General features: G+C 38.8%; 2 protein-coding genes across 6 annotated transcripts; both read right to left on the bottom strand.

Moving 5' to 3' along the window:
- Positions 1–1,911: 1,911 nt before the first annotated feature.
- LOC124870901 (chemokine-like protein TAFA-2) lies at positions 1,912–12,740 on the bottom strand. Of its 3 annotated transcripts, none has more exons than XM_047369754.1 (5): positions 11,521–12,740; positions 10,720–10,839; positions 8,325–8,480; positions 7,959–8,083; positions 1,912–3,408 (listed from the first exon to the last, which is right to left on the bottom strand). In XM_047369754.1, exons 1-5 carry the CDS (start codon positions 11,579–11,581, stop codon positions 3,397–3,399), a joined length of 474 nt encoding a protein of 157 aa, XP_047225710.1. In that variant the 5' UTR covers positions 11,582–12,740; the 3' UTR covers positions 1,912–3,396. The 3 variants fall into 3 exon arrangements, with proteins under 3 accessions (XP_047225710.1, XP_047225689.1, XP_047225699.1); XM_047369733.1 differs by lacking the exon at positions 1,912–3,408 and adding an exon at positions 3,426–7,028; XM_047369743.1 differs by lacking the exon at positions 1,912–3,408 and adding an exon at positions 3,426–7,028 and having other exon boundaries at positions 10,720–10,776.
- A 152-nt stretch (positions 12,741–12,892) lies between these two features.
- On the bottom strand, positions 12,893–22,825 carry LOC124870880 (NEDD8-activating enzyme E1 catalytic subunit). 3 transcript variants are annotated; one of them, XM_047369706.1, is made up of 18 exons: positions 22,712–22,825; positions 22,581–22,619; positions 20,958–21,081; positions 20,795–20,875; positions 20,602–20,684; positions 18,306–18,386; positions 18,154–18,197; positions 17,998–18,062; positions 17,743–17,898; positions 16,005–16,107; positions 15,784–15,894; positions 15,628–15,681; positions 13,996–14,032; positions 13,841–13,922; positions 13,643–13,743; positions 13,492–13,555; positions 13,363–13,417; positions 12,893–13,281 (listed from the first exon to the last, which is right to left on the bottom strand). In XM_047369706.1, the coding sequence occupies exons 1-18, from the start codon at positions 22,729–22,731 to the stop codon at positions 13,193–13,195; spliced, it is 1,389 nt and encodes a 462-aa protein (XP_047225662.1). In that variant the 5' UTR covers positions 22,732–22,825; the 3' UTR covers positions 12,893–13,192. The 3 variants fall into 3 exon arrangements, with proteins under 3 accessions (XP_047225662.1, XP_047225669.1, XP_047225676.1); XM_047369713.1 differs by having other exon boundaries at positions 22,557–22,619; positions 22,712–22,784; XM_047369720.1 differs by lacking the exon at positions 22,712–22,825 and having other exon boundaries at positions 22,525–22,619.
- Positions 22,826–23,081: the final 256 nt, after the last annotated feature.

The raw sequence follows: 23,081 nt of genomic DNA, 5'->3' as shown, positions 1-23,081 counted from the left end.
TTCCTCACCATGGTTCATGAGGTTAGGTGTTTTGGGCAGAGACAGATTTAGGATTAAATGATCTAAACGTTTTTCATTTTATGAAGTTTGTGTGAAACTCGCCTATCTTGGTGCTAGCAGGCTATCTGCGACACATGTAACGGTTTGTGTTCTTTGTATGTTTTAAGGTTAACTTTATTTAAAGGGTGATTTTAAACAGAACATTGCTCATAACGTGCCGTCCGCGCTTATGCATTTTAACCCTTTTATTAATCCCGGTATTTTAAAGGTATGTGTTGATTCTGGTGCTAAGCTATCCGCTTCTTTTGTTAGCTCAACTGCTAACCGGTAAGAACACGTGTTTGCTACTAAAGAGTATTTAACAGAAAGGTTGTTGGTTTTCAAGCTAGTGAATAATAGTTCCTAAACATCATTTACTAAATTTGATAACTAAGTAAACACCATTAAGCCCCATTTCTCCAGAAAGATTTGGCTCTTTTCCAAAATACTCCCTTAATAATATTTCTTCAAATATAATTTCAATATCCAGAAGGTTGGTTTTATTCAGCATATCATTATTTAAAACATTATTTTATTAAAATAATATTGTATCTGATCTTGCATTGTGATTGGTTGTCTAAAAGTATGCTGATTATTGTCTAAGTTAGTTCCAAGACTAACTTAACTTCATTTCCTGATTCTTCAAGATAATCCTTGGTTCTCAAACATAAATATTACATGGTAATGTTGCATCACTCTTTTGGTCATGGTTCTCAATCATCTTTGATCAACTTGTTTATATTGTACATAGCCCATTAGTCTTCCCTATTCTTTAATTCTGCTTGGTAGTTTAGTTGGATTGTTTTAGCATAGTAAAGTGTTTGTTGATTGAAATATGTTTGACTTTGAGTTGACTTATTTTTGTTAATAAATTCTTGTATTTTAAGAAATTGTGTGAATTCATTCCATGTATGTGCAGAGTTTATGCTGTTCAATAATGTCAGAGGTCGTCTCACACCTTTCTATTTTGTCCTAATACCATCGACTTACTGGGCTGGTATTCACAGGACAACCCTTAACAGACCGAAATATTATTTGATAAAATAAAAATGTTAATAGTAAATATTAAATAATAATCTCAGATTCATAATTACAAAACTGATAACATCAATTATGAGTTGTCCAGGTCCTGAAGCAGCAGAATTGGATCAGCAAACTACCACCACCTTATGTGGTTGTAGGTATTTTCTTTTTCTGAAATGCTGCGTTAGCTTTTTGGTCGATGTGTTGACACACACACACCATACTCTTGAATCATGAACACTGATCTTTTTTAAAACAACAGGCCTGCAGTGCTTTAAATGTTCTGGGTTCCTTTGACCTCCTTGGAATAAGTTTGGTAAGGATGTATTGCTTTTTGAGATCTTTCAACCTACTTCATGTTGTCAGACAGGTTCTATTTAACATTTTCCCTAATTCTATAGGCCTGGCAATAATCGGATGTGGCTTGAAAAATGGTACGTTGTAATAATCAGGTTATCTTTGATATTAAAATTTGTTTGATCATCTAAAATATTGAAGTGTGACAAAAATGCAAAAACATCACTGTATATAGATCTTGTTCATTATTACAGCCTGAATGCATTAAGGTTACCAGAAGCTCATTGTTGTCTCCAAGCAACATCTAAACTTCATAATGCTATATGCAGCTTACATTCTGTTTAAAAAGCAACTGAAAACAGGCTCTTAACTGAACAAGATTAAAGAGTGTCCATTATGCTATTTAAGGTTTTTCTGTTTTTCTATGTTATTGCTTCTCTGTTTTTATAATTTTTCAGCCTAACTTTCATGCTCATATCCTGTTTCTATTCTGTTGAGCACATCTTTGGTAAGTGCTATATAAATAGAAATGACTTACTTTGCCAGCCATCGTAGAAAGGCATTTTGCATCAATGTCTAACTTTATTTAACTGAGTTCAAACATGTTTTAACCCAACTGCATCAGCAGTGCCTCAAGCTTCAGCTGAGTTTAGCTATTACGTGACATTTGAGAGGAACTCTGCAGTGCAAAGACATTTTGCTCTCAATCAGCTTGCTGTTTGGAGGCCGGCTTGAACACTTGGTCATCTTCCAAAAATGACATGATTTATCTTTTCAACATTCCCAGTCCTGTAAACATTAAATAGTAACTATGACTTAAATGTTTACAAAGCAAATCTTGCACAAAAGCTTGAAACCAATGATAGCTCAGTAAAGAATCTTCTCTCGACGGAAACAATTCTAATGGATAATTGTGATGTTAAGCAAGCTGCTTACAATTCAGGTGCTTTCAGGCTGCACAGCATGTGACCTTCATACAAGTGTGATGCCTAAAATGGAGTGATTTGCAGCTGCTATATTTGTGCTATTTTAAAAATGGAAAAAATAAAACATTTTTAACAAAGATAAAATGCAAAATGTTTGAGCTCAAGAGATAAAAGAGAGGCAATCAGGGTGAGTCCAGGAGGAATATGTGCATTATGCATATTAAGAGGACAACTGATTAAGTGGTAATAAACATTCTGCTCTTTTAAAGGCAACATCTCGCTACAAGGCAGAAAAACACCAGTTTCAAATCATTATTATAAGAAGAGTCTCCTCCATGGGAGCTCTCAGTTTAGAGAGACAAACAAAAAAGCCTGATGTAAAGACTCTCTGCAGTGAAGAAGCTCCTCTTCTCTTTTCTCTACTTTCTCCTGATGATTAGCATTTCAAACAGTCCTTGTTTCGCGTCAGGACTTCATGCTTGTGTTCATGCCATCACAGCCTTGCAGGTGGTGGTCTTTGACCAGTGGAGTAAAAAAAGCTGCCTTTTTATCCATGTGCTTGTGTGTGTGCATGTGTAGAGTGTAAGAGTGCTTCTTTGCGGCAAGGACTATAAAGGGACCTGACCTCGTTAGGGAGCTAAGAGTAAGGGACAGCACCGACTACAATTGCTACACAGTGTAATCATAAATTTCTCAGTATTTGGGGTATAGCAAGACATAGCCACAGACAGAGTTCACTTTCTGCCACCTGAAAAATCCACAAAATCTTTTTAAGGGTCTGCCAGCAGCTTGGTCCAAACCTTGATTGAACACATGACAATGTGCCCAGCATTTCAAGCACAAAAACAAAGACTTCAGCTGTCTGTTTGGATTGGAAAAACTACATCATTTAATCTCTTCTCAAATTTGATAGATTGCTCACTCTGGGGGATTAACACAAAACAAAACTGTTCAAAGAATGCCAATTAAATAATGGGTTTTTGCAATTTTAAGCTCAGCCAGGAGATATATAATTAAATATCTGTTTTTTCTCCGATCTGTCTGAGAGGGGTCCAATATTGCTAAGCAGGCCAGGTGAGGATCACACTCTTTAGCAGAAGCTTCTGTCTTGCTACCGCGCCACCTAAAAACAAGTAAAGAAAAAAAGAGTTAGTGCTATTTGCTTTTTTTAAGGGAAAATTGATTTAGATTTTTTTTTTTTTTTCATAAAATTAAGCTCAGTGTGTTGGAAAATCTGGCTTTTGGTTATTTTAAATGTGACATTTACACATTTATATCTCCAGCTCCAAGCAATCGTTACAGCTTAGCTTAATGTCTGAAATTACATAAACTGAAGTCTGTCAAGAGATACGCTGGTATGACTGGTAACTCATTCCAGCCAAGTTTAAGTAGCCAAGTTTAAGTATCTCAGGGTTTTGTTCCCAAATGAGGGGAGAATGGAGTGAGAGACCAACAGGCGGATTGGTGTGGCTACTGCAGTAATGCAGATGCTGTACCAGTCCGTTGTGGTGAAGAAAGCTGAGCTAAAAGGCGGACTTCCTACCCTCATCAATGGTGATGAACTTTGGGTCATGACTGAAAGAACGAGGTCCTGAATACAAGCGGAGGAAATGAGCATTATCCAAAGGGTGGCCAAACACTCCCTTAGAGATGGTGTGTTTAACTCGGCCATCCAGGAGGAGCTCGGAGTAACCTGGTGCTCCTCCACATTAAGAGGAGTCAGCTGAGGTGGCTCAGGTATTATTTTCTAATGACCCCTGGACGCTTCCATAGGGAGGTGTTTAAGGCAAAGGAAGGAGCCCAAGGGAACGGCCCAGGACCTTCTGGAGGGACTATGACTACCTGCTGGCCTGGAAACCCCTTGGTCAACCCCCAGAAGAGCTGGAGGAGGTGTTTGGTGAGAGGAAAGTCTGAGTGTCTCTGCTGAGACTGCTGCCCCCGCGACCTGGTTCTGGATAAGCGAATGATGACGAGTACGAGGCTGGTAAACTTATCCAAAGGCTAGTAAAGTGTATGTCTCCCTGTAATAAGACAGATTCTCTATCTAAAAGTGAAAAACTCTCAATATTGAAGCAAAACAATGAAGCTGAACAGTGATGGTTGCTGCAAGAATGTTGCGCTGGGAAGCTTTTATATGGATTTCAACAGAAATTGCCACTATGACAATACTCGTTTTATGTCTCTTTTTACTGCTTTGCTTAAGCACGTACATAGATTACATCCATACAAGAAAAAGACACTTTAAAATCTCCTCTAATTAGTGGTTTATTGTACTGTAATCAAAACTATACAATTTGCACTAGTGAAACAGATGAAGTAAAACATTTTTCTGGTTTCCGTCCGGGTATAAAGCTAAGCTTTGGCTTGGGAAGTTAAACTTATATGCAGGGCAATGCACTGCACAGAGCTGCTTTCACAATCACTAATCAGTATTCATACCTGAATCTATGGATCTAAGGATTCCTCATGTATATTTGGACTTTCTAAAAAGGACAGTTCTTCTGCAAGGATCCCACTTTGATTTGTATTAAAATAGACAAGATCCTACACTAACTCTGAATTTCTATTATGGTAATTATCAAACATTTTAGCTTCTTTGTTGCTTCTGGCCTCCACAACCCCCTTACCATTTCTGTGGTTTGGCATAGCTGGTGTCTACATCTGGTACTAAGCAAGCACTGTGGATCAAACCATTACTGGAACAGCTTTGGTGGAAAAATCTAAAGCATTCAAAAGCTTCAAACTTAGTTTTAAAAGAAAAATGTAAACTTTTGTAGTCATTAGAAAGTATGTATGTTTGTGTTGCTCCCTCTATGCCTTTGGTAGTTAAAACTTTTCTGGGGCTGTGTACATTTTTTATTTACAAGCTTAGACAAAATCTCAATTTACTGCAGTGTGTTGAGTAAAGTATAAAGTATACATTACAAACAGAGCGGTGGCAGAGTGAAAAAGAGAATTCATTCTGCAACAGTCATGTCGGCTCAGTATTATCGCCAACTTACAGCTACGACTTATAAAAATCTATTTTGTGGCCAATGAATCAACCCCTGTGAACTTGAGACAAGACTTGCTTGGCCTGTTATCAGCTTATTAAAAGGCCTTTATAGGGTGTTATCTCTCTCATAGATATGAGCAATAGGTGCCCTCTCTCATCTCATTTCAATGTAGGCTTGACAGGCTCGGATTTCATCCTTTTTGATCAGTGATAAACCAGTGATAAACAGAAATGGACCAGATTATATAGACAACCTCCTGCAGAAGCATAAAAACCTGCATGAAAGGTCACTGCTGGTGTTGTTACCTAAAACTGACTAAAGACGCAGCCGTTTTCACACAATAATTTAATTAGACTATCAAAGCTTAAAGTTACCCTTAGCCACCACCAGCTCCTCCGCCTCTAATTGAAACTTTTTTTTACAGTCCATGCACGACAATCATTTGCTGCAACCTTGTGTGTTTGTGCTGAAGTTGGTAATTTTATTTTGTAATGGAACAGAGGTTATTGCTGACTATGAATTTAAAAAAAAATCTAAGTGCTTCATCTTTAAATCAGTGTTTGACACGGACAGCCTGTGGCATTATATGCCTGAACTGTAGTTGTCTTTCCCATATCTGCTCATTAATACCTTTCTCCTAACCTTTCACTTGTTGCCTCGTTAAAGGCATTCGAATGGATCTCTGTAACCTTGGTATTGTTTAAATTCCACTAATACTTCACTTTGCGTAGGCTGAGAAACAAGCACAAATATACACTTGCCTTCAGCCTGCTGGAAGATGAAGTAACTGAGTTAGTAAAGTAACTCTCAGCTGCAAAGCTGTCAAAACATTAAAACATAATCACCAAATCATGTTATCACAAAGCGTCTCTACGTCATGAACTGATCTGATTGTGAACTGTTAGTGAACTGGTGGAGCCAATTTAAAGGTAAAAGTATGATTACATCATGGAACTTTTAAAGTGCCTGTGTTGGGGAGGTCTTTGGCTCACCTCTATATGATAAAAGTAGAAAAACTGGTTCACTGATCCAGTAAGTCTTTAAAATATAACATAAACCTTGTATCTGGGTGAATATGTGTTGCACATAAAAGATCTGGCTCTTCTATTTAAAAACTCAGTTTCTGAGGAGTAACTCACTGGATTTTCCTGTTGTCTGTGTGTGACCATAAAACCTCTTATTGCATCAAATTCTCCTGCTGAATTAGTTTTTTTCAATGTAGCATTTGAGTTTCTCTATTTTTACTTTATTTGGTTTGACTAAGTTTTGATTTTTTTTTTAGATTTTATCATGCTAAAGATAGTTTTACATCTGACAGCAAAGAAGTTATCCCACATGCTTCTGTAATAGACAACTGAATCCTATTCTGTTTTATCCTTTGTTAAAGATTATAATGTTGTGGCTGCAGAGACGCAATTGATCTTTTTCTGTATGCTTCCACTGCTTACCTGCCCCACTTTCACAGTATTTTTCCCCCTGCCATGAATTATGTATAAAAATCAGTTCAACAAAAAGGCAACTTCAGAGACAGCGCGTTTCTAAAAGCAGCGGGGTTTTCCTTTGGCCGTCAGATTTAATTACATGGGTTTTAGTGTGCAGAATTAGTTCACAGCTTATTTTCTGTTTGTCCTCTTGGCCCAATCATTCTCCAGATTATAGAATTAGGTTTTCCGAGCACGCTGAGGCTGGCGAGAGCAGAAGGTTTGATATAACCAATGGAAGCGGCTATTACACTTGATTGTGGAATCTACAGAATCAAAGAAGAGAAGCAGATAATAAAGTTAAGATGTATATAACACCAGATGTACAAACCAACCAGAACGTACTAAAAAGGTGTGACTTAGCATATAACCACATCTGTGAATAATGCTTTAATGTACAGTTATTCCCAGTTTTGTATTGTGTGAGGCTGAGGCAGAGTTTTTCCATTTCTTCCCATTCCGCTAATGAGATCTGTTATGTAGTGTGCCCACTTAATGTAAATGACTGTCATCATGGACACAGTTATCTGCCTCATTGCTCTGTTTATCCTTCCAACAGTAACCTCATAAGCACATTGTATGCCCACTCAGCTGCTCTATAATTAATACTTCGAATCCTGGCTCTCCCCATTTTATCCATTTTCATTCTTGTAAATGCAACGCACCATCTGAATGTGTTATGTATACATACAATACTTAGGCTAACTTCAATGTCACACTTGTATAAATAAATTGGTTTCCCTTTTGAATCTCTCGTTCCGTAACCTTTTCTTCTGTCTGTTTTCTCTTCCTTTTCCAGGATATCTGGTTCACTTTATGCATCCCAGTGCTCCATCCCTATCCCATGTGTAAGAGCGTGGCAGCATTCAAGGTTTCCTCCTGTTAAAAGGCAGGTTTTTTTGTTTTTCTTTCCTTGCTTCGCCTTAGTGCTCGCTCCAGGGAGCTTAGGCATAGGCTTCTGTGCAGTGTCTTGAGACAATTTTGATTGCTATCATTGCTATAAAAATAAAACTTAAATTGAATGGGTGTGTTGGATTGGCAACCTATTCAAGGTGTGCCTCACTTCTTTCCCTCTGTCGGCTGGGATATGCCCCAGCACCACCGCAACCTTCTTAGGAATCAAGCAGGTAATGCTAACAGCTGGATGGATGGATGAATCAAACAATAACTCAGACTAATGCTGCGCCACTCCTCACCTTCGTGGTCTTCACTTTGTTGCCAGAGATACATGACCAACCAGTGAGGTCAGGGAGAACTCTACACTCCTCCCCCTGCATGCACGGCTCCATTTTACACCACCATTTCTGAAGCACAATGGAGGCTAGAAGGGAACAAAAGAGTGGCAGAAGGTCACTTTTTCAATTGAAGAGCTTCCAAAAAAAAAGATGAATTGTTTGGAAAAAAACATCTCAGTCAGATGTCATGCTCCCTTGGTCTTTAAAAGCCTCAGCATCAGTGGATTCTGTTGAATGTGACTTGACTTTGACACACAGCACTTTCATGTCATAGCAAAATTATTTATTTTTTAAGAGAGTTGCAAGAGGGGTTTTCTGTAATATTACCTTCAACACAAGAGGGCAGTGCCCTTGTTGTCCCAGCTACCTGTCCTGGGAAGCAAGAACACTTGACTGTTTGAGAGCGCTCTTCAATCTTGTTCTTATTGCAGCAGCGATGAGCAGCAACCACTTCACATGTCCCTGTCCTGTCCTGTGATGACTCTGACAAAGACACGCAGTAAGGAAAAAGATAAGTTGGATGCAAGAAGGAACACAAGACCATTGCAGTCCCCATCTCAACAGTGGCACTACCAAGGGTGGACAGGGGGCAGTGGCTACCGCTATAAACTGGCTGCCCAAGCTTAATTTTTTTTATTAATACAATTTAAAGAAAACCTGAAGACAAGCTGCTGTAAAATGCAATGATCCATGTATTTATTTATTCTTGATGGCATTTTTTGTGCTTTCTTTTTATCCCCCCTTTTGCCTGATGACTTTATAATCAACACTCCTATAATAATTGTTTAAAGCTCCTTCTGTATTAACAGATATAAGCACTGTCCTGGCTTTAGTCAATGTGTAATTCTGAAAAATAATGAAAATGTTATTTTATTTTAATTACCAAGTGAGAAAGCAGTTTAACAATTACGTATGCCTCTTGTTGTTGTTTTTAGATCTACAGCACCACCTAGTGGAATAAAAAGTATCACCAGTTCATGAGTTGACTGCTACATGATTACCAAAAAGAGGATAGAGTTGCCACAAACTGTACAAAAGCAAGAGCAGCACTACTTACCTAAGTAAGAGTAAAAATGTATTTGGTAAACAGGCTACTCAAGTAATGAGTAACTGTTTGATCAAAAAATAATAATAATCAGAGACACAAAAACAAAAGATGATGTGCATAGTTTGTTATTTTAAATAAATTAAAAATTTGTAAAAAAATAATTAAGATCAATACAAAATGACAAATCTACAAAGAAAAAGCAAACATTTGCAAATTTCTTTCACATAAATCTTTATATAGTCAAATTTTAAAAATTAGTATTAGCGATCTGATGACTCGATTGTCAGATCAAAAGTACGTTTTGAAAATACCAACTTTAAACAGATATTAAACATAGTTTTCATTGAGGCCACATTTCTGTTTTAAAAATATTTTTTGTATTGGTCTGATGTACCACTCTATTCTAATATTATAATTTATTGAATACGACTGTATAGAAAGAAAGAAAATGAAAAGTGGCCCAGCATTTAGTTACAGCAGCTGACAGTGATTCTACAGACTTCATAAAATTCTTCAGTGTTTTAACAATTCAAAAATAATTACTGTCCCAGTGTCAGATGTTATAATAAAACAGAGCAACGACCAAAATATTTCAAAACTTTAAGAAAACAAAGGATATACCCTTACTTTTGTATCTCTCTAGCTATTCTAGTACATCAAATTTCAAAGGTACTTTACTTGAACATTAATATTTTATGCAGTTTTATGATAGTACTTCTTCCCCTTTCTGTCACATGCAATGTAATCTTTACTTGACTATACTTATCTAACAGTTTAAGCCACTAGATACTTCTCAGATCACATTATATGCAAAAGCATGAGTTACATAAAATATTGCTTCAGGTCGTTAGGTAACGTCAAGAAGCTTTTTTTTCCTATGACACAAATTATGTCTGTCCCTTTAAACCAAAAAACATGACATTATTATCTCAGGAGATTTAGACATTTTTACAGCAATCAACTCACAGTGAAAATTTCCTAAAAATCTTAATACTACATTAGACCAATAAAAAATGCTTTTAAACGTGAAATGTTATGATCTATACAGTCACAGTGAATACAGCTGACATCACAGTTGTCCGTCATTCATTCACAGCATCCAAGAAGAGGTTATGCTGCTAAAGGCTAACTGCTAAAGAAGCTTCATGTTAACATAGTGCTGTTTCCAAGCCAATTAATGGAAAGTTGAGTGGAAGGTAAAAGTGCTGTCAATGCAGCTTTCAGTCCCATTATTATGAAAGCCATTACATAGTCATAATATCATTTCTTTATTTCTTATTGAACTTATGTAATATTTTAATTTTCTGAGAAATATATTTTGTTTTTATGGCTTTATGCTATAATCATGAACATTAACTGAAATAAATGCTTGAAATATATCTTTCTGTGTCATAAATCAGTTTGGAATCAAATTACTAAAATTACTAAGCTTTTCAGTGATATTTTTATATTTTGAGATGCACCTGCACATCACTTACAGGCACCAGAAATGTCCTACTTTGTAAAATAAATTACCAAATTTGTAAGTATGAGACATGTAATAACTTTTAGCGTGGGTTCGTCTAAAGATGTTTTTGCTTTATTTGAGCTCTGCTCCAAGTCAGCAGGTCTTTGACCAGCAGGCCTAATGAGTCCCGCTGGGTGTGTGAGTGGTCTGATCAGGCTGATGCTTACTTCTCTGTCCTCGAGAGCTTTGGTTGCCACTGGACACTTGCTGGATGCTGTGGTTTACTATGCAGAGCAAAAGAAACCCCCAGAGTAATTGTTGAGTTAATTTGATCATCTTCATCTTACCTACACAAAAAATAGAGATTCATGCAAACTTTGTGAAACATAAAACATTTTTTTTACGTGAATCTAAATCATGTGCATAAAGCTGTTTATCCTCTGGAACTGGTATATCTGCCATTCCATTTAGCCTAGATGTGAGAAATTAAATCTGACAATAACAAAATGACTGATTGGGGAGTAGTATTTGGAGCAGATGCGACTCAGACTTAAAGTCATTTCTGAATCATAAATTCCTTTCAGCTGTGTACGTCTCTGTGAGCAAATCTAACATTGAATCTAAAGTTGCTTTCCAGATGAGTCACACAAAAAACTGGGACGCCGGTTTTATGCAAAGCATCAGAGCAACGATCACAAACTGCAAGTTTCTTTGAGGCAGTTTTATTATTCACTGATTACTTTTAAGACTCCAATTGATTATAGAGTAAAAACGTACACACACACACAAATATATATTTCTTTTTTTTTTTACCTGTTAACTCAAAACCTAAGCGTGAAGTTACCATTATATGCAAGGGCATTAACAACAGCATTTGTTTTTATATATCAGTTTTTACCATTGGCAGACATAAGTTTGTGTCAAATTAAGGTGTTATTAAGGCTACTCCACCATATAAAAATACTATTTACATACTGTGCAGTACATCTAGCTTGTAACAGTGCTCAGAATTAATGTTCTCCACTTACTTGTGACTTGTGTCTTATGTAAACATGAAGAGCACGGTTCTGGAGAAAAACAAAGTTGCATTAAATACTAATCTCCATTCTGAAAGTAGTATCCCTTGAAGTTGGAAAAAAAAAAGGAAATGAAATAAATAAATGATCACAGGAGAGCCAGCCTGCTGTAGATAGAACCAAAAAGTCAGCTCAGGAAAGAAAGAAATGCACTCTTACAGATCCACTCCTGTCCCAGGAGTCTCACTGGAGATACCATTTAGACGGGAAGCAGTGGGAGAGAGATGCTTGTTCATGACAGAATGAGACAAGCCTGTCAGTTCCATGCAAGAGCAAAATTAAAACTTAATCAAGATAGAAACCATCTGTCTTCCGGACAATAAGCGACCACTTTCATTAGTGCGTTAAGAAGCTTAAAGGAAGTGTTGACATGCAAACTAAACATGGAGAATGAACCTTTTTATTTATTTATTTCTCTTTAAAAGATAACTCTCTGCATTTCTGTCTTTTATTATGATTTCAAACAAGGTTACATTTTAAGGTGTGTTATAACATTCAGTTACATAGGTTTAAACTAATGCAAACCTAAATTAATAGTCAGATGAGGAAAAAAAAAAGGATGATGCTGATTCTAGTAAAGCACTGAAAAATAGAGATCAGCTGCCAGTGTTTGGAGAATAAATATTCTTGAGAAAATTGCTTTTCAGCCGTTTCTCTAGGCTCTACATGAAAAACTACCATAGTAAATCCACTTAAATTCGTAGGGTGATAATCTCTGTGAACAGAGATGTGACCATTTGCCAGATATAATGCCTAGGCAAGACACACTGCCGGCCATTAAATGAATTCCAAAAACACGTATTTGACCTAGAAAAAAAATTGTTTTTCTTTCTACTTTCCCTTTATACATTGTACAGGCCATGAAACTAATGAGGTCAAGAAGGTTGGATCAGAGATTATGTATTTAGCCAATAATGAGGCAGATGTTAGAACAAAATATAAAAAGTTAAATTGACTTCCATTCTGCTGTCCATTTATCCATAGTATATACAGTAGTAAATCTATATAGTATAAAATCTAGTTCAGAATGTTTAGGTGGTAAACTATGAACAAATTATTTTAATATGACTGAACTGTTACCGATGAACTGCCACAAATATGACATTACATAAATGGCCCATCTGTTTAACATGGGAAAGAGAAGAGAACATGTCATTCAAGTAAACCGGACTTATGTGGATCTTCACAAGTAAGGAAATGGCAACAAGAAAATAGCTACTGGTCTAAATTTACAAATTTACAGAGTAATTATGAAGTTTAAAACTAGAACTGTGATCATAAAACAATCCAAAGGGGAAGGTGTGGATGGAGTTAACCAAAACCATTTCTACTAATAAAACTTTATTAGACTGGAGTTTACATACATTATTATTCTCAAATGATAAGAAACTGGATACAACAAGAATCTGCACTGGACAAATAAAGAAATAAACAATGTTACAAAAACAATGTCATTTGATTCCATATTTAGATAACACAAACAACATGATGTCTCGCAAGTAAGACCTCACTCGCCTTATTCACGTCCTAATGTCAAATGTGCAACTGTAAGAGCAGAAAAACGCAGTGATCAAACATCTAGCTTGCATTCAGATGCGTCAGCGCGGTTTAATGTGTTATTTGTTCAAGCGGTGAAATTAATCTTGAATAGAACCGTCTTGGGAGTGGTGATGTCGGCAACAGCTATTTCCTGACCGTCTGACAAGCCCAGCTCTGCGTTGGAGGAAAAGAAAACATGCTGTATTTACAATTTTAATGCCAACCATGCAAGAAAAAAAACCATCCGTCATATACCTTTTAAAGTTTTGCAAAGGTTTGGCCTTGTGCGTTCTTCGATTGATTTTACAGACTGCAATAAGATTATAAAACGTGTTTAGTTTGAGGTAAAAGGATTATGGAACACTTTAAATGTTAGGTAATTACCTGCAGATACAAAGTCTTGTTCTTTCCTTCAAGGGTTGTGGTGATGGCTGGTGATTTCATTTGTCTGGAAGTACAAAAATACAATATCTTGAAGTTATCACTTTTTTTTTTTTTATCTGTGATATTGTCTTATTTTCTTCTGAGAACTCACAAGGAGGCTGTCTCTGTCAGGTACTCTAAAACCTCCTGTAATTTGGCAGAAGGAGGGAACTGGAGATCCTGAGGTACCTGGCTGCATGCTGTACAATTTTCCTGTCAAAAAAAGATGAATCAAAATACTGATTATTATTCTCTGAATGAAAACTGCGAGCACAGTCCATAGTTGGTAAAAAAAAACAAAAAACTGAACCTTTCTCTCAGCTTCAAAGTTGTAGGTGTACAGTCCATCCACGTCATTAAAGACCAGGTAGTTATTCAAGGGAATATATGCGCTGAAAGGACAAATCGGACGTTAATTAATGCATCACAAAAAAAGCTGGAACCAAATGTGTTTCTGTTACAAACCTTGTAGCAATTTTAAAGACTTCTGTTGCACAGGCAGCTGTGAAGAGCAAAAGTAAAATCCTTAAAAATGTGAGTAAATGCCTGAATAAAAAAAAAAAAGAGGTGCACCGCAGAAGAGTAAAAACCTATTCCCACCCCCCCCCCCCAAAAAGCATTGTTAGAATTAGCTGTTTAAGTCTGGATGTCAAAAAAAAAAACGGCAACAGATCATTGTGCTTTTCAGCAAAAAACAAGGGCTGTCGTTTCTGCTTTCATAAGAAATTAGCAAGTAGCAGTGAGTTTCTCATCTCATCATCATCAGCTAGGGTGAACATCAGCTATCTTTCTAAATACAGCACATTTGAGCATTTTGCTCATTTGTTGCATCACACAATGTAAAAAAAAAAAAGACAAGAGCAACTGTCCTTGAAAATGAACAGCTGCTGGAAGCCCATCAATTTGGGGTGAATTTTAAGACCATTTTCATCTGTCAGTTACAAAGTCTTTAGTAATCTCAAGCCACTGGAAACAAAGCTGCACTTTTCCAACCATCCTGGTAAAGAAATGATGTAGAAATATTGATTTAATATGTCGAGGCAGTAAAAAATGTCAGCTGTTATACTTTAGTCTCTGATAAAGCTGTTTGAAAAATTGTTCGCTGATAAATGGAGTGTCATTAATGGTTCCTCACAGCAACAAAGAAGGCCTGGAACGATATTCAGACAGATGTTTCTACATTATAGTTTGCAAAGTGAAATCAGAATAGGTTAAAATCTTTATCGGCAGATCAAAGCTTTATAAAAAGCAGACATCCGAATTAGGCCACAAAATTCGGATAAATTCTAATTAAAAAGCTTAAATCAATAGAACAGTGGTTTAGAATAATGTAAGAGTTTCTTAAATTACTTCCCTCAATACTAGTGCTGATAAAACTTTTGTAGCATAAGATACTGAATTTTACATCACAAAAAAAATCAGCTGCCAAACAGTATCACCTAAGGCCTTATATTCCTTTTTGAAAAGACACCAATAAAGAAAACATGACACTCTGACACCAGGGACAGGATTTCTTGAAAACCAGCATGGATCATCTGAAGTCAGCGCTGTGACACTGTTGTATTGCTGCTTCACAGTGTTGTAACCAATTGGTGAAGGAATCCTAAGCTTTGAGCTCCCGGCTCTTCAAAAGGCGCTGTCCTTTATAAAACTAAGATTATCTAAGGTAAATTCTCCAAACGTGAAAATCCAGAGAAAATGAGCAAAACTGTGATGTTGTTTAAGTCAACATCACAAATTTAATAGACACTGAGCCCCTATACAGTCAGAGCGCCAAATCTCTGAAAATTGGAAGAATGGTATTGTAACTGACAACGCTCATTCAAGAGGAAAAACTGTTCCCAAAAACAAGGAAAAACTAGTTTCGGTCTCTATGCCAACAGATGTGAGTCCACAGGGGGCTTAAACTGCATTTGATTGTAGTGTGAAGGTCACAAGTTACCTAAAAAGCTATAATTAAAACAAACAACTTGAGAACAAAAGAACAAGCTGTTATGCACCACTTTAGACTAGTCTGCATAGTAATGCTTCTCATAAAAGGCCAAGCAGATTCACCCGAACACTTGTACATTTAATTGCCTCAAAAATGTTTTATACCGGCGATAACAGCATTAGTTGATGCCACAGCGGGAATGATCCTCTTCACAACTCCTGCAACACAAGAGTAATCTGTTAGTTTAATTCATCAGCTGTCAAAAACAAGAAGACAAATTAGCACTGAATGAACTAAAGACTTGTAATTCGCAGCCTTACCTTGCGTGAGTCTGTATGTCACTCCTGTGATGTTAAACTCTGCTGCTCTTTCTTGGGATCTCTCAAAAACCCACTGGATGTGCTCTGGATTGTCTCCGTCTAAACTCGTGTCTAGTTGAAAAGACGGCCAACGGTATAATTGTTCTATTCTAACTCAGCCATTTCCATGATATGATTAGATTCATATAAATTACAAAACATGCAAAAGTGTGTCTGCAAACCTCCAAATGGCCTTTCTTTGGGCCACTGTAAGATTCTGGCGTATTCAATGCAGTGTTCTGGCAGCCTCGGCATTGAAGCAATGGTACACAGGGGAAAGTTTATCTGCGAATCAAAAAAATTGAAAGGTAAACATATTTCATGGGGAAAATTGGGTTTCCCATTAATGTTGTTCCATATTGTTGTTTTCACCATGTCTCTTTTCTGATTTGCTTGATTTACATTGTTTTTGCTCCTCTTTAATTCCCATCTCAAAGCCATTAAAGCTAAACGCTTCAAACTTTCTTTATTTGACAAAAACCTACAGCAGACCACATTAGATGGTTCTGTTCAATCTGTAGGTTATGACAAATTTATGTTTTTGGTCCAAATCTTTAATTGTTTGTATTTTAATTTCACTAAAAGCTGTCATGGAAGGAAAGCGAAACAACATCACCACTGAGTATGGCAGATGTTTCATAAGGCAAGAAGCCAAAATAAAAAAAAGATAAAAAATAAATGAAATATTAACTCCAAAAGAAGTAAAAAAATATACAAGAAATTACTTCTCAAGAAACAGGGTCAGGGAAATTAGCTGGAGCTAAATCTGGTGTAAAGCATCTCTTCTTTTATTAAGGTTAATGAGTTTACACATTGTCCCTGTGAAATAAATAATAAACAAATAAACAAACAAAGAAACATAGAGTATGTTCCCAGATATCAGAGATGCACAACATACTTGGACGCTTATCTGTAACATTTACGGCCAGTTAACTGGACTCTGAACTGCACTTAATACCCACACCAGCTGTATTTCTTTGATATGTTAAAAGCTAACCTGTACAGTGGTAGGGACATTACGCAGTGGTAAAAACAAAATGCAATCGGGTCGGTACAATTACTACCTGAAACTGATCACATCACAATGCAGCAGACGCATCGCTGAGTTGACCAATTAAATGGAATTTTAAGTAAAGACCCCAGATCTTGGCAAATTTGTAACTCTGAATCTGAATAGAACAACTGCATCGTATTAAATCTGGGAGAAGACAAGATGTCTGAAGGTATTGAGTATAGGTGAGTAATGTTGCAGTCCTTCATCTCACCATGGCTTGGGGTCACAAAGTCTCCATAGTAACTTTTAGATGTCATTTACATGCCACTTGGTTGTTTGGGACCCATATTAGAAATAAAACCTTTTTTGTACTATGATTAAAAATGCAAATGTGGAGTTTTACAAATGCTAGGTGGGTCTAGCATAGTGTGAAAAAAAAAAGGGATTTTTGATGATGTGGGTCTGTTTTTCTTCCAAAGTCTGTGGAAATCTTGTTAAGAACAGCATCATCTACTTTTTAAAATACCAGAAGATTTTAAATAGAAATCTGCCAGAAAATTAGAAAAAGGTTCATCACAGGGGCAAAGATCCATCTCTGTGTATGATCCACCATAAGAGTGACAGTAGGGATTCTGTGGAAAACAAAATCAATTACTTAAATATTTCTTAACATGGTTTTTCCCCACCAAATAAATGTGTTCGAATATAAATTTGGATTTTCCTACATTTTTCAGTGTGAGATTATGCCGCTGCAATGTGTGATGAATTTATTTTTACAGCTTTTTACAAATCTCAACTAGGGTTGCCAGTAATTCCAGAGTGTGCTTCATTATCTTCTCAGAAGAGATCAACAGGATTTCAAAACTAAAGATTAATAAAGTGAACCTAGAAGATAAATACTGTATGGGCTGGGAAATGGGTGCTACCTGTGGTGGGTACAGTTCCAGTGTGCAATCAATACAGGCAGTCATGCCCGGCAGGATGACACGAGCATTTCCCTTAAAGCCCTCCGTCCCCCCATCGATGAGGGGGATGATGGAGCTGGGATCCAAGGCTCCATCCTCATAACTCAGGAGAGATATCTAGAGAGGCCAACCCATCACAAGTTTTCTCAAAACAGCAGACAATAATAGATCAGAGAAAATAATGTGTTTTAATTTTTCTTTAACTTAAAATCATACCAGCATTCCATTTATCCAGCGTCGGGCAATAATGGAGTCGAGTCCACAGACAATGATGTGAAACTCTGCAAATATAAATAGCTGGAGCTGAATTTACCCTCTCAATTAAAATAAGTGATCAGCTCTGCTAACATTTTGAGACATAAATGCACTTACGCCTGTAGAAAGAATCATTAAAGTCTTGAATCTTTTTAAAGTGACTGCATGCTATCACTAAGGAAAAACAACAGAGGTACTATACAGTCATATAACACATTATTAGTTAAACATAAATTATTTATAGTTTTAGGATTAAGAGTGAAGGATACGGGACAACTTTACATCCTGAGATACGACTGTTGATAAAATCAGCAGCCACATCTGCCTTTGGTCTTCCAACATCTTTGCACCTACAAAAAGCATAAAAATAATAATACTAATAATACTATGGTATTTATGCAACATGTGACAGGCTGTATATACCAGCTTGTATATGGATGGGTGGATGGAATACATTCTGAAATTCAAACATGTTTCCATACTCTGTTTTCTTTTCAGAGCTGAGAAATACCTAATTCAAATTTTTTCCATAATGTTAAAGAACCTTTATTTTTGTGTTTTTTTTTCCATAATGTTAAAGTACCCCCCTCCTTGAACCGCCACCTTAACGTGGTGGAGGGGTTTGAGTGCTCAAATGATCCTAGAGGCTATGTTGTCTGGGGCTTAAATGCCCCTGGTAGGCTCTCCCATGGCAAACAGGCTCTAGGTGATGGGTCAGACAAAGAGTGGTTCAAGAACCCCTCATGAGGACCAAAATATCGAGGCACGTGACGTTGCCCAGTACGGCGGAGCCGGGGTCCCACACTGGAGCCAGGCCTGGGGTCGGGACTCGTCGGAGAGCGCCTGGTGGCCGGGTTGCTCCTCGCGGGACCCGGCTGTGAGGCCATCCCCCAGTGGGCCCACCACCTGCAGGGGGAACCGTGAGGGACCGGTGCAAAGAGGATTGGGTGGCCCGATCTTCAACATTGCGTGGCGGTCGGGGACAGTGCCTCTGGACTGGCACACTGGGGTGGTGGTCCCCCTTCATAAGAAGGGTGACCGGAGGGTGTGTTCCAACTACAGGGGGATCACACTCTTCAGCCTCCCTGGCAAGGCCTACGCCAGGGTATTGGAGAGGAGAGTCCGGCCGATAGTCGAACCTCGGCTTCAGGAGGAGCAGTGTGGTTTTCGTCCCGGCCGTGGAACACTGGACCAGCTCTATACCCTCTACAGGGTACTCGAGGGTTCATGGGAGTTTGCCAAACTGGTTCACGTGTTTTCTGGACCTGGAGAAGGCATTTGACTGTGTCCCTCGTGATGCCCTGTGGGGGGTGCTCCAGGAGTATGGAATCGGAGGCCCTTTATTAGGGCCCATCCGGTCCCTGTACGAGCGGAGCAGGAGTTTGGTCCACATTGCCGGCACTAAGTCGGACCTGTTCCCGGTGCATGTTGGACTCCGGCAGGGCTGCCCTTTGTCACCGGTCCTGTTCATAACTTTTATGGACAGGATTTCTAGATGCAGCCAAGGGCCAGAGGGGGTCTGGTTTGGGGACCAGAGGATTTCGTCTCTTCTTTTTGCAGATGACGTGGTCCTGCTGGCCCCCTCTAGCCAAGACCTACAGCATGCGCTGTGGCGGTTCGCAGCCGGGTGTGAAGCGGCTGGGATGAGGATCAGCTCCTCCAAGTCCGAGGCCATGGTTCTCGACCGGAAAAGGGTGGCTTGTCCTCTTCAGGTTGGAGGGGAGTTCCTGCCTCAAGTGGAGGAGTTTAAGTATCTCGGGGTCTTTTTCACGAGTGAGGGAAGAATGGAGCGGGAGATCGACAGATGGATCGGTGCAGCTGCCACAGTAATGGGGGCGCTGTGCCGGTCCGTTGTGGTGAAGAGAGAGCTGAGCCGAAAAGCAAAGCTCAATTTACCGGTCGGTTTACGTTCCTACCTTCACCTATGGCCATGAACTTTGGGTCATGACCGAAAGAACGAGATCCCGGATACAAGCGGCCGAAATGAGCTTCCTCCGTAGGGTGGCCGGGCACTCCCTTAGAGATAGGGTGAAGAGCTCGGCCATCCGGGAGGGGCTCGGAGTAGAGCTGCTGCTCCTCCACATCGAGAGGAGCCAGTTGAGGTGGCTTGGGCATCTATACCGGATGCCTTCTGGACGCCTTCCTCGGGAGGTGTTCCAGGCACGTCCCACCGGGAGGAGGCCCAGGGGATGGCCCAGGACACGCTGGAGGGACTATGTCTCTCGGCTGGCCTGGGAACGCCTTGGGCTCCCCCTGGAGGAGCTGGAGGAGGTGTCTGGAGAGAGGGACGTCTGGGCGTCTCTGCTGAGTCTGCTGCCCCCGCAACCCGGTCCCGGATAAGCGGAAGACGACGAGTACGACGAGTACGAATGTTAAAGAACCCTGACAACAGGGCAGGTTTTTTGACGGTCCAGATTATTTTATCAGCAAACCTAGAGAATAGATGCATTGCAACCACTTTCCAGTACATTTTCTTTGATCAAATTCTTCTCACAAACCATTTTTCCTGCTGTTAACAATGACTTAAAATACAAGAGCTTTTATATATACAGAGCTAAAACCAACCTGAAAAGAAACTGCCTGTTGAGATTTGAAACATCAATGGTGTCCATGTCAACCACATGAATGAGGCGAAACCCAGACAGGGCCTAAAAAGAAAACACTTCTCTATAATAATGTATCCAAAACAGTCCTGAGAGAATGTAAATGATCAGTTTAGGGCGTGCCCTTATAGGTAAGATTAAAACAGTTTACTTACCAGATTTTTAAGAAGTTCACACCCAAGTCCTCCTGCACCAATGACCAGAACCTTGCATGTATCCAATAAAAACTGCAGAGACTAATTCGACAAGAAGAGTTGTATTTAAACCATACTTTATCTGAACAGTTAGGAACATTATGAACATTTTCATCGTGTTCACCTCTGTGCTTGGCTCGAAGTCGGGATGGGTGAAAGGGCCCGGCCTCTGCAAAAACTTCTTCACATGATTCCAGCGACCATCCCAGTCGCAACCGCTATCCCTGTGTCCACTGTCAACAGCCATTCTGAATGCAAAGCACACCAAAAACAATAATCTCCTAATTCTTAAAGGGGGCCTAATTTCAGGGGTCAATGGGCTAAAGGTGGGGTACAACTTCCACCAGTCGCACCTCCATCACAGGACAACAAACACAATCATGCATGAATGCACAGACTTGCACCTGAAGGCAATTTAGTTAGGCTCATTAACCTAATTGCATCTTTTCGACTGCAGAGGTTCCCGGAGAAAACCCATGCGTGCATGGTGATGACATGCAAACTATACACAGGAAGGATCCGGCCAGAGTTCAAACTCCTGACCTTCTTTCTGCGAAGCAACAGTGCACCCAACTGTACAGTCCGTCTGTAACATGTTTTTTTATGTAATCGTGTGAAGTAGGATGCCTTAGAACTCAGATCTGCAATGCAGCATTGAAAATTAAAACCGAGCTGTAAATCCTTAGAAAAATAGTCCCAATTCCACAGTCGGGGTCAAAAGTTTAAAGATCGAGAGAAATCTTGTGGTCTTTTTTTTAAACTTTGTTTTTTATTGGTGGCAGTTTACATAGACTCTAGGTCTATGTAAACTGAACATGTGCATACAATAATAGTAAACCTAATAAAAGTTGATGAAAATTTTATTTGATGGAAACAACACTGCTGACATCATTTAAATTATCTCAAAATTTGCTGAGGGAAAAGCTGTTGATCGGACCAGGACATCTGATATTACTTTAGCATAATGGCTGCTTCAGTAGAGAATGGGGCCTTAAATCATTCTGCTTGTTTCCACCATGGTTACATTAAAGCTGAAATCATTGCTTTGCATCAAATTGGCCACACAGAACATGATGTTGCTGCTAGTATGATTTCAAAGAAATCAACAATTTATTAAATTAAGATGAACTTCAATGACAGAGGTTAAATTGCTGGAAGCCCAAGAAAGTCTAAGAAGAACCAGCGGCATCGTCTAAAGATTGAACTAAGTAATCAGGTTGCCACCAGTGCAGAGCTTGCTAAGCAATCGCACAAAGGTATGGATGTTCCTGCAGACACACTTAGATGCTGGTCTGGTGCAATAATTGAATACCACAGTAATCCCATAAGATATAACAACACTGAAGCAGTAAAGTAAAAAAAAAAAAAACTAGATTGGTTTATGTACATTATTGTAATAATGTGCTTTGAGGGACATTTGTTTGAATAGAATACAAATTAGAGTATTGACCTTAGCGTCTTTAACTGTATTGTATTGGTTTTATTGTATCATCAACAGTAAATACCCATAACCTGCTTACAGGTATTGAGCGTTGCAGATTTGTCCTTTGCAGAACCTGACAGACCTTCCTCTGTCTGTGTTATATTTGCCTATTACCATTAGCTCTACCAGCTAATAACGTTATTGAGGCCGCTGCTTCTTGCCAATATGTTTATTTGTCATGTCTGCTGGCCCAGCAGTCGCTGCTCACAGTGCAACGCAAACCTGCCGCCAGTCAGAGACCTTTATTTAGCATTCGTCACTAACTTCTCAGTCAGGTCCTCTAATCGCCTTCTTTTCTTCTCCCTGGAAAGACACAGTAAACGAGGCTGGGTTTAAGAGAAACTGTGTGGACTATGTCGACGATAAAATTATATTTAGCGCTCATTAAGACTCACGGCTCCTCGGCATCCGCCATACTTTCAAGGTCCCATGTCCTCGATTCAGGCTGCACTGCAGCTCTCGCGTTAACACAGAATTATGTGACCACCAGATAATGCGTCACCAGGGGGCGCTGTTGCTCCCTGTACTTGATGTACTGTGAAAAACGCTTTAAAAAATATAATAAGAAGCTGGGCTGAAATACAGATGGTCACATATTCTAAACTGGTATGAGTATATTAGGCAACAAGTAAACATTAGACAGGAGCAAAAGGTGTCCTGTGTGAACCAATCCAGAGATGAACAACTGTTGCACGTTGGTTACATGGGAAACACATGCAGGATGGGAAGAAACCAAGCGAACAGAGACATTGATGTTTTGGCCAA

Source organism: Girardinichthys multiradiatus, chromosome 1, assembly GCF_021462225.1.
Source record: "Girardinichthys multiradiatus isolate DD_20200921_A chromosome 1, DD_fGirMul_XY1, whole genome shotgun sequence".
Classification (NCBI taxonomy): domain Eukaryota; kingdom Metazoa; phylum Chordata; class Actinopteri; order Cyprinodontiformes; family Goodeidae; genus Girardinichthys; species Girardinichthys multiradiatus.
The sequence above is the reverse complement of the archived record's forward strand: the minus strand, read 5'-3'. Positions and strand labels throughout refer to the sequence as shown.

Excerpts from the sequence above, each read along its gene's own strand:
- LOC124870901 (XM_047369733.1), bottom strand. The coding sequence starts at position 11,581 with ATGCAACTTTGTTTTTCTCCAGAACCGTGCTCTTCATGTTTACATAAG. Across the intron at positions 8,481-10,719 it reads AAGCTCTCGAGGACAGAGAA|AGTCATCACAGGACAGGACA; the intron begins GTAAGCATCAGC and ends TGTCTTTGTCAG. Across the intron at positions 7,029-7,958 it reads ACAAAGTGAAGACCACGAAG|ATTCCACAATCAAGTGTAAT; the intron begins GTGAGGAGTGGC and ends TTGATTCTGTAG.
- LOC124870880 (XM_047369706.1), bottom strand. The coding sequence starts at position 22,731 with ATGGCGGATGCCGAGGAGCC. Across the intron at positions 14,033-15,627 it reads AACTAATGCTGTTATCGCCG|CTGCCTGTGCAACAGAAGTC; the intron begins GTATAAAACATT and ends TGCTCTTCACAG. Across the intron at positions 13,923-13,995 it reads GTCTTTAAAATTGCTACAAG|CGCATATATTCCCTTGAATA; the intron begins GTTTGTAACAGA and ends TTGTCCTTTCAG.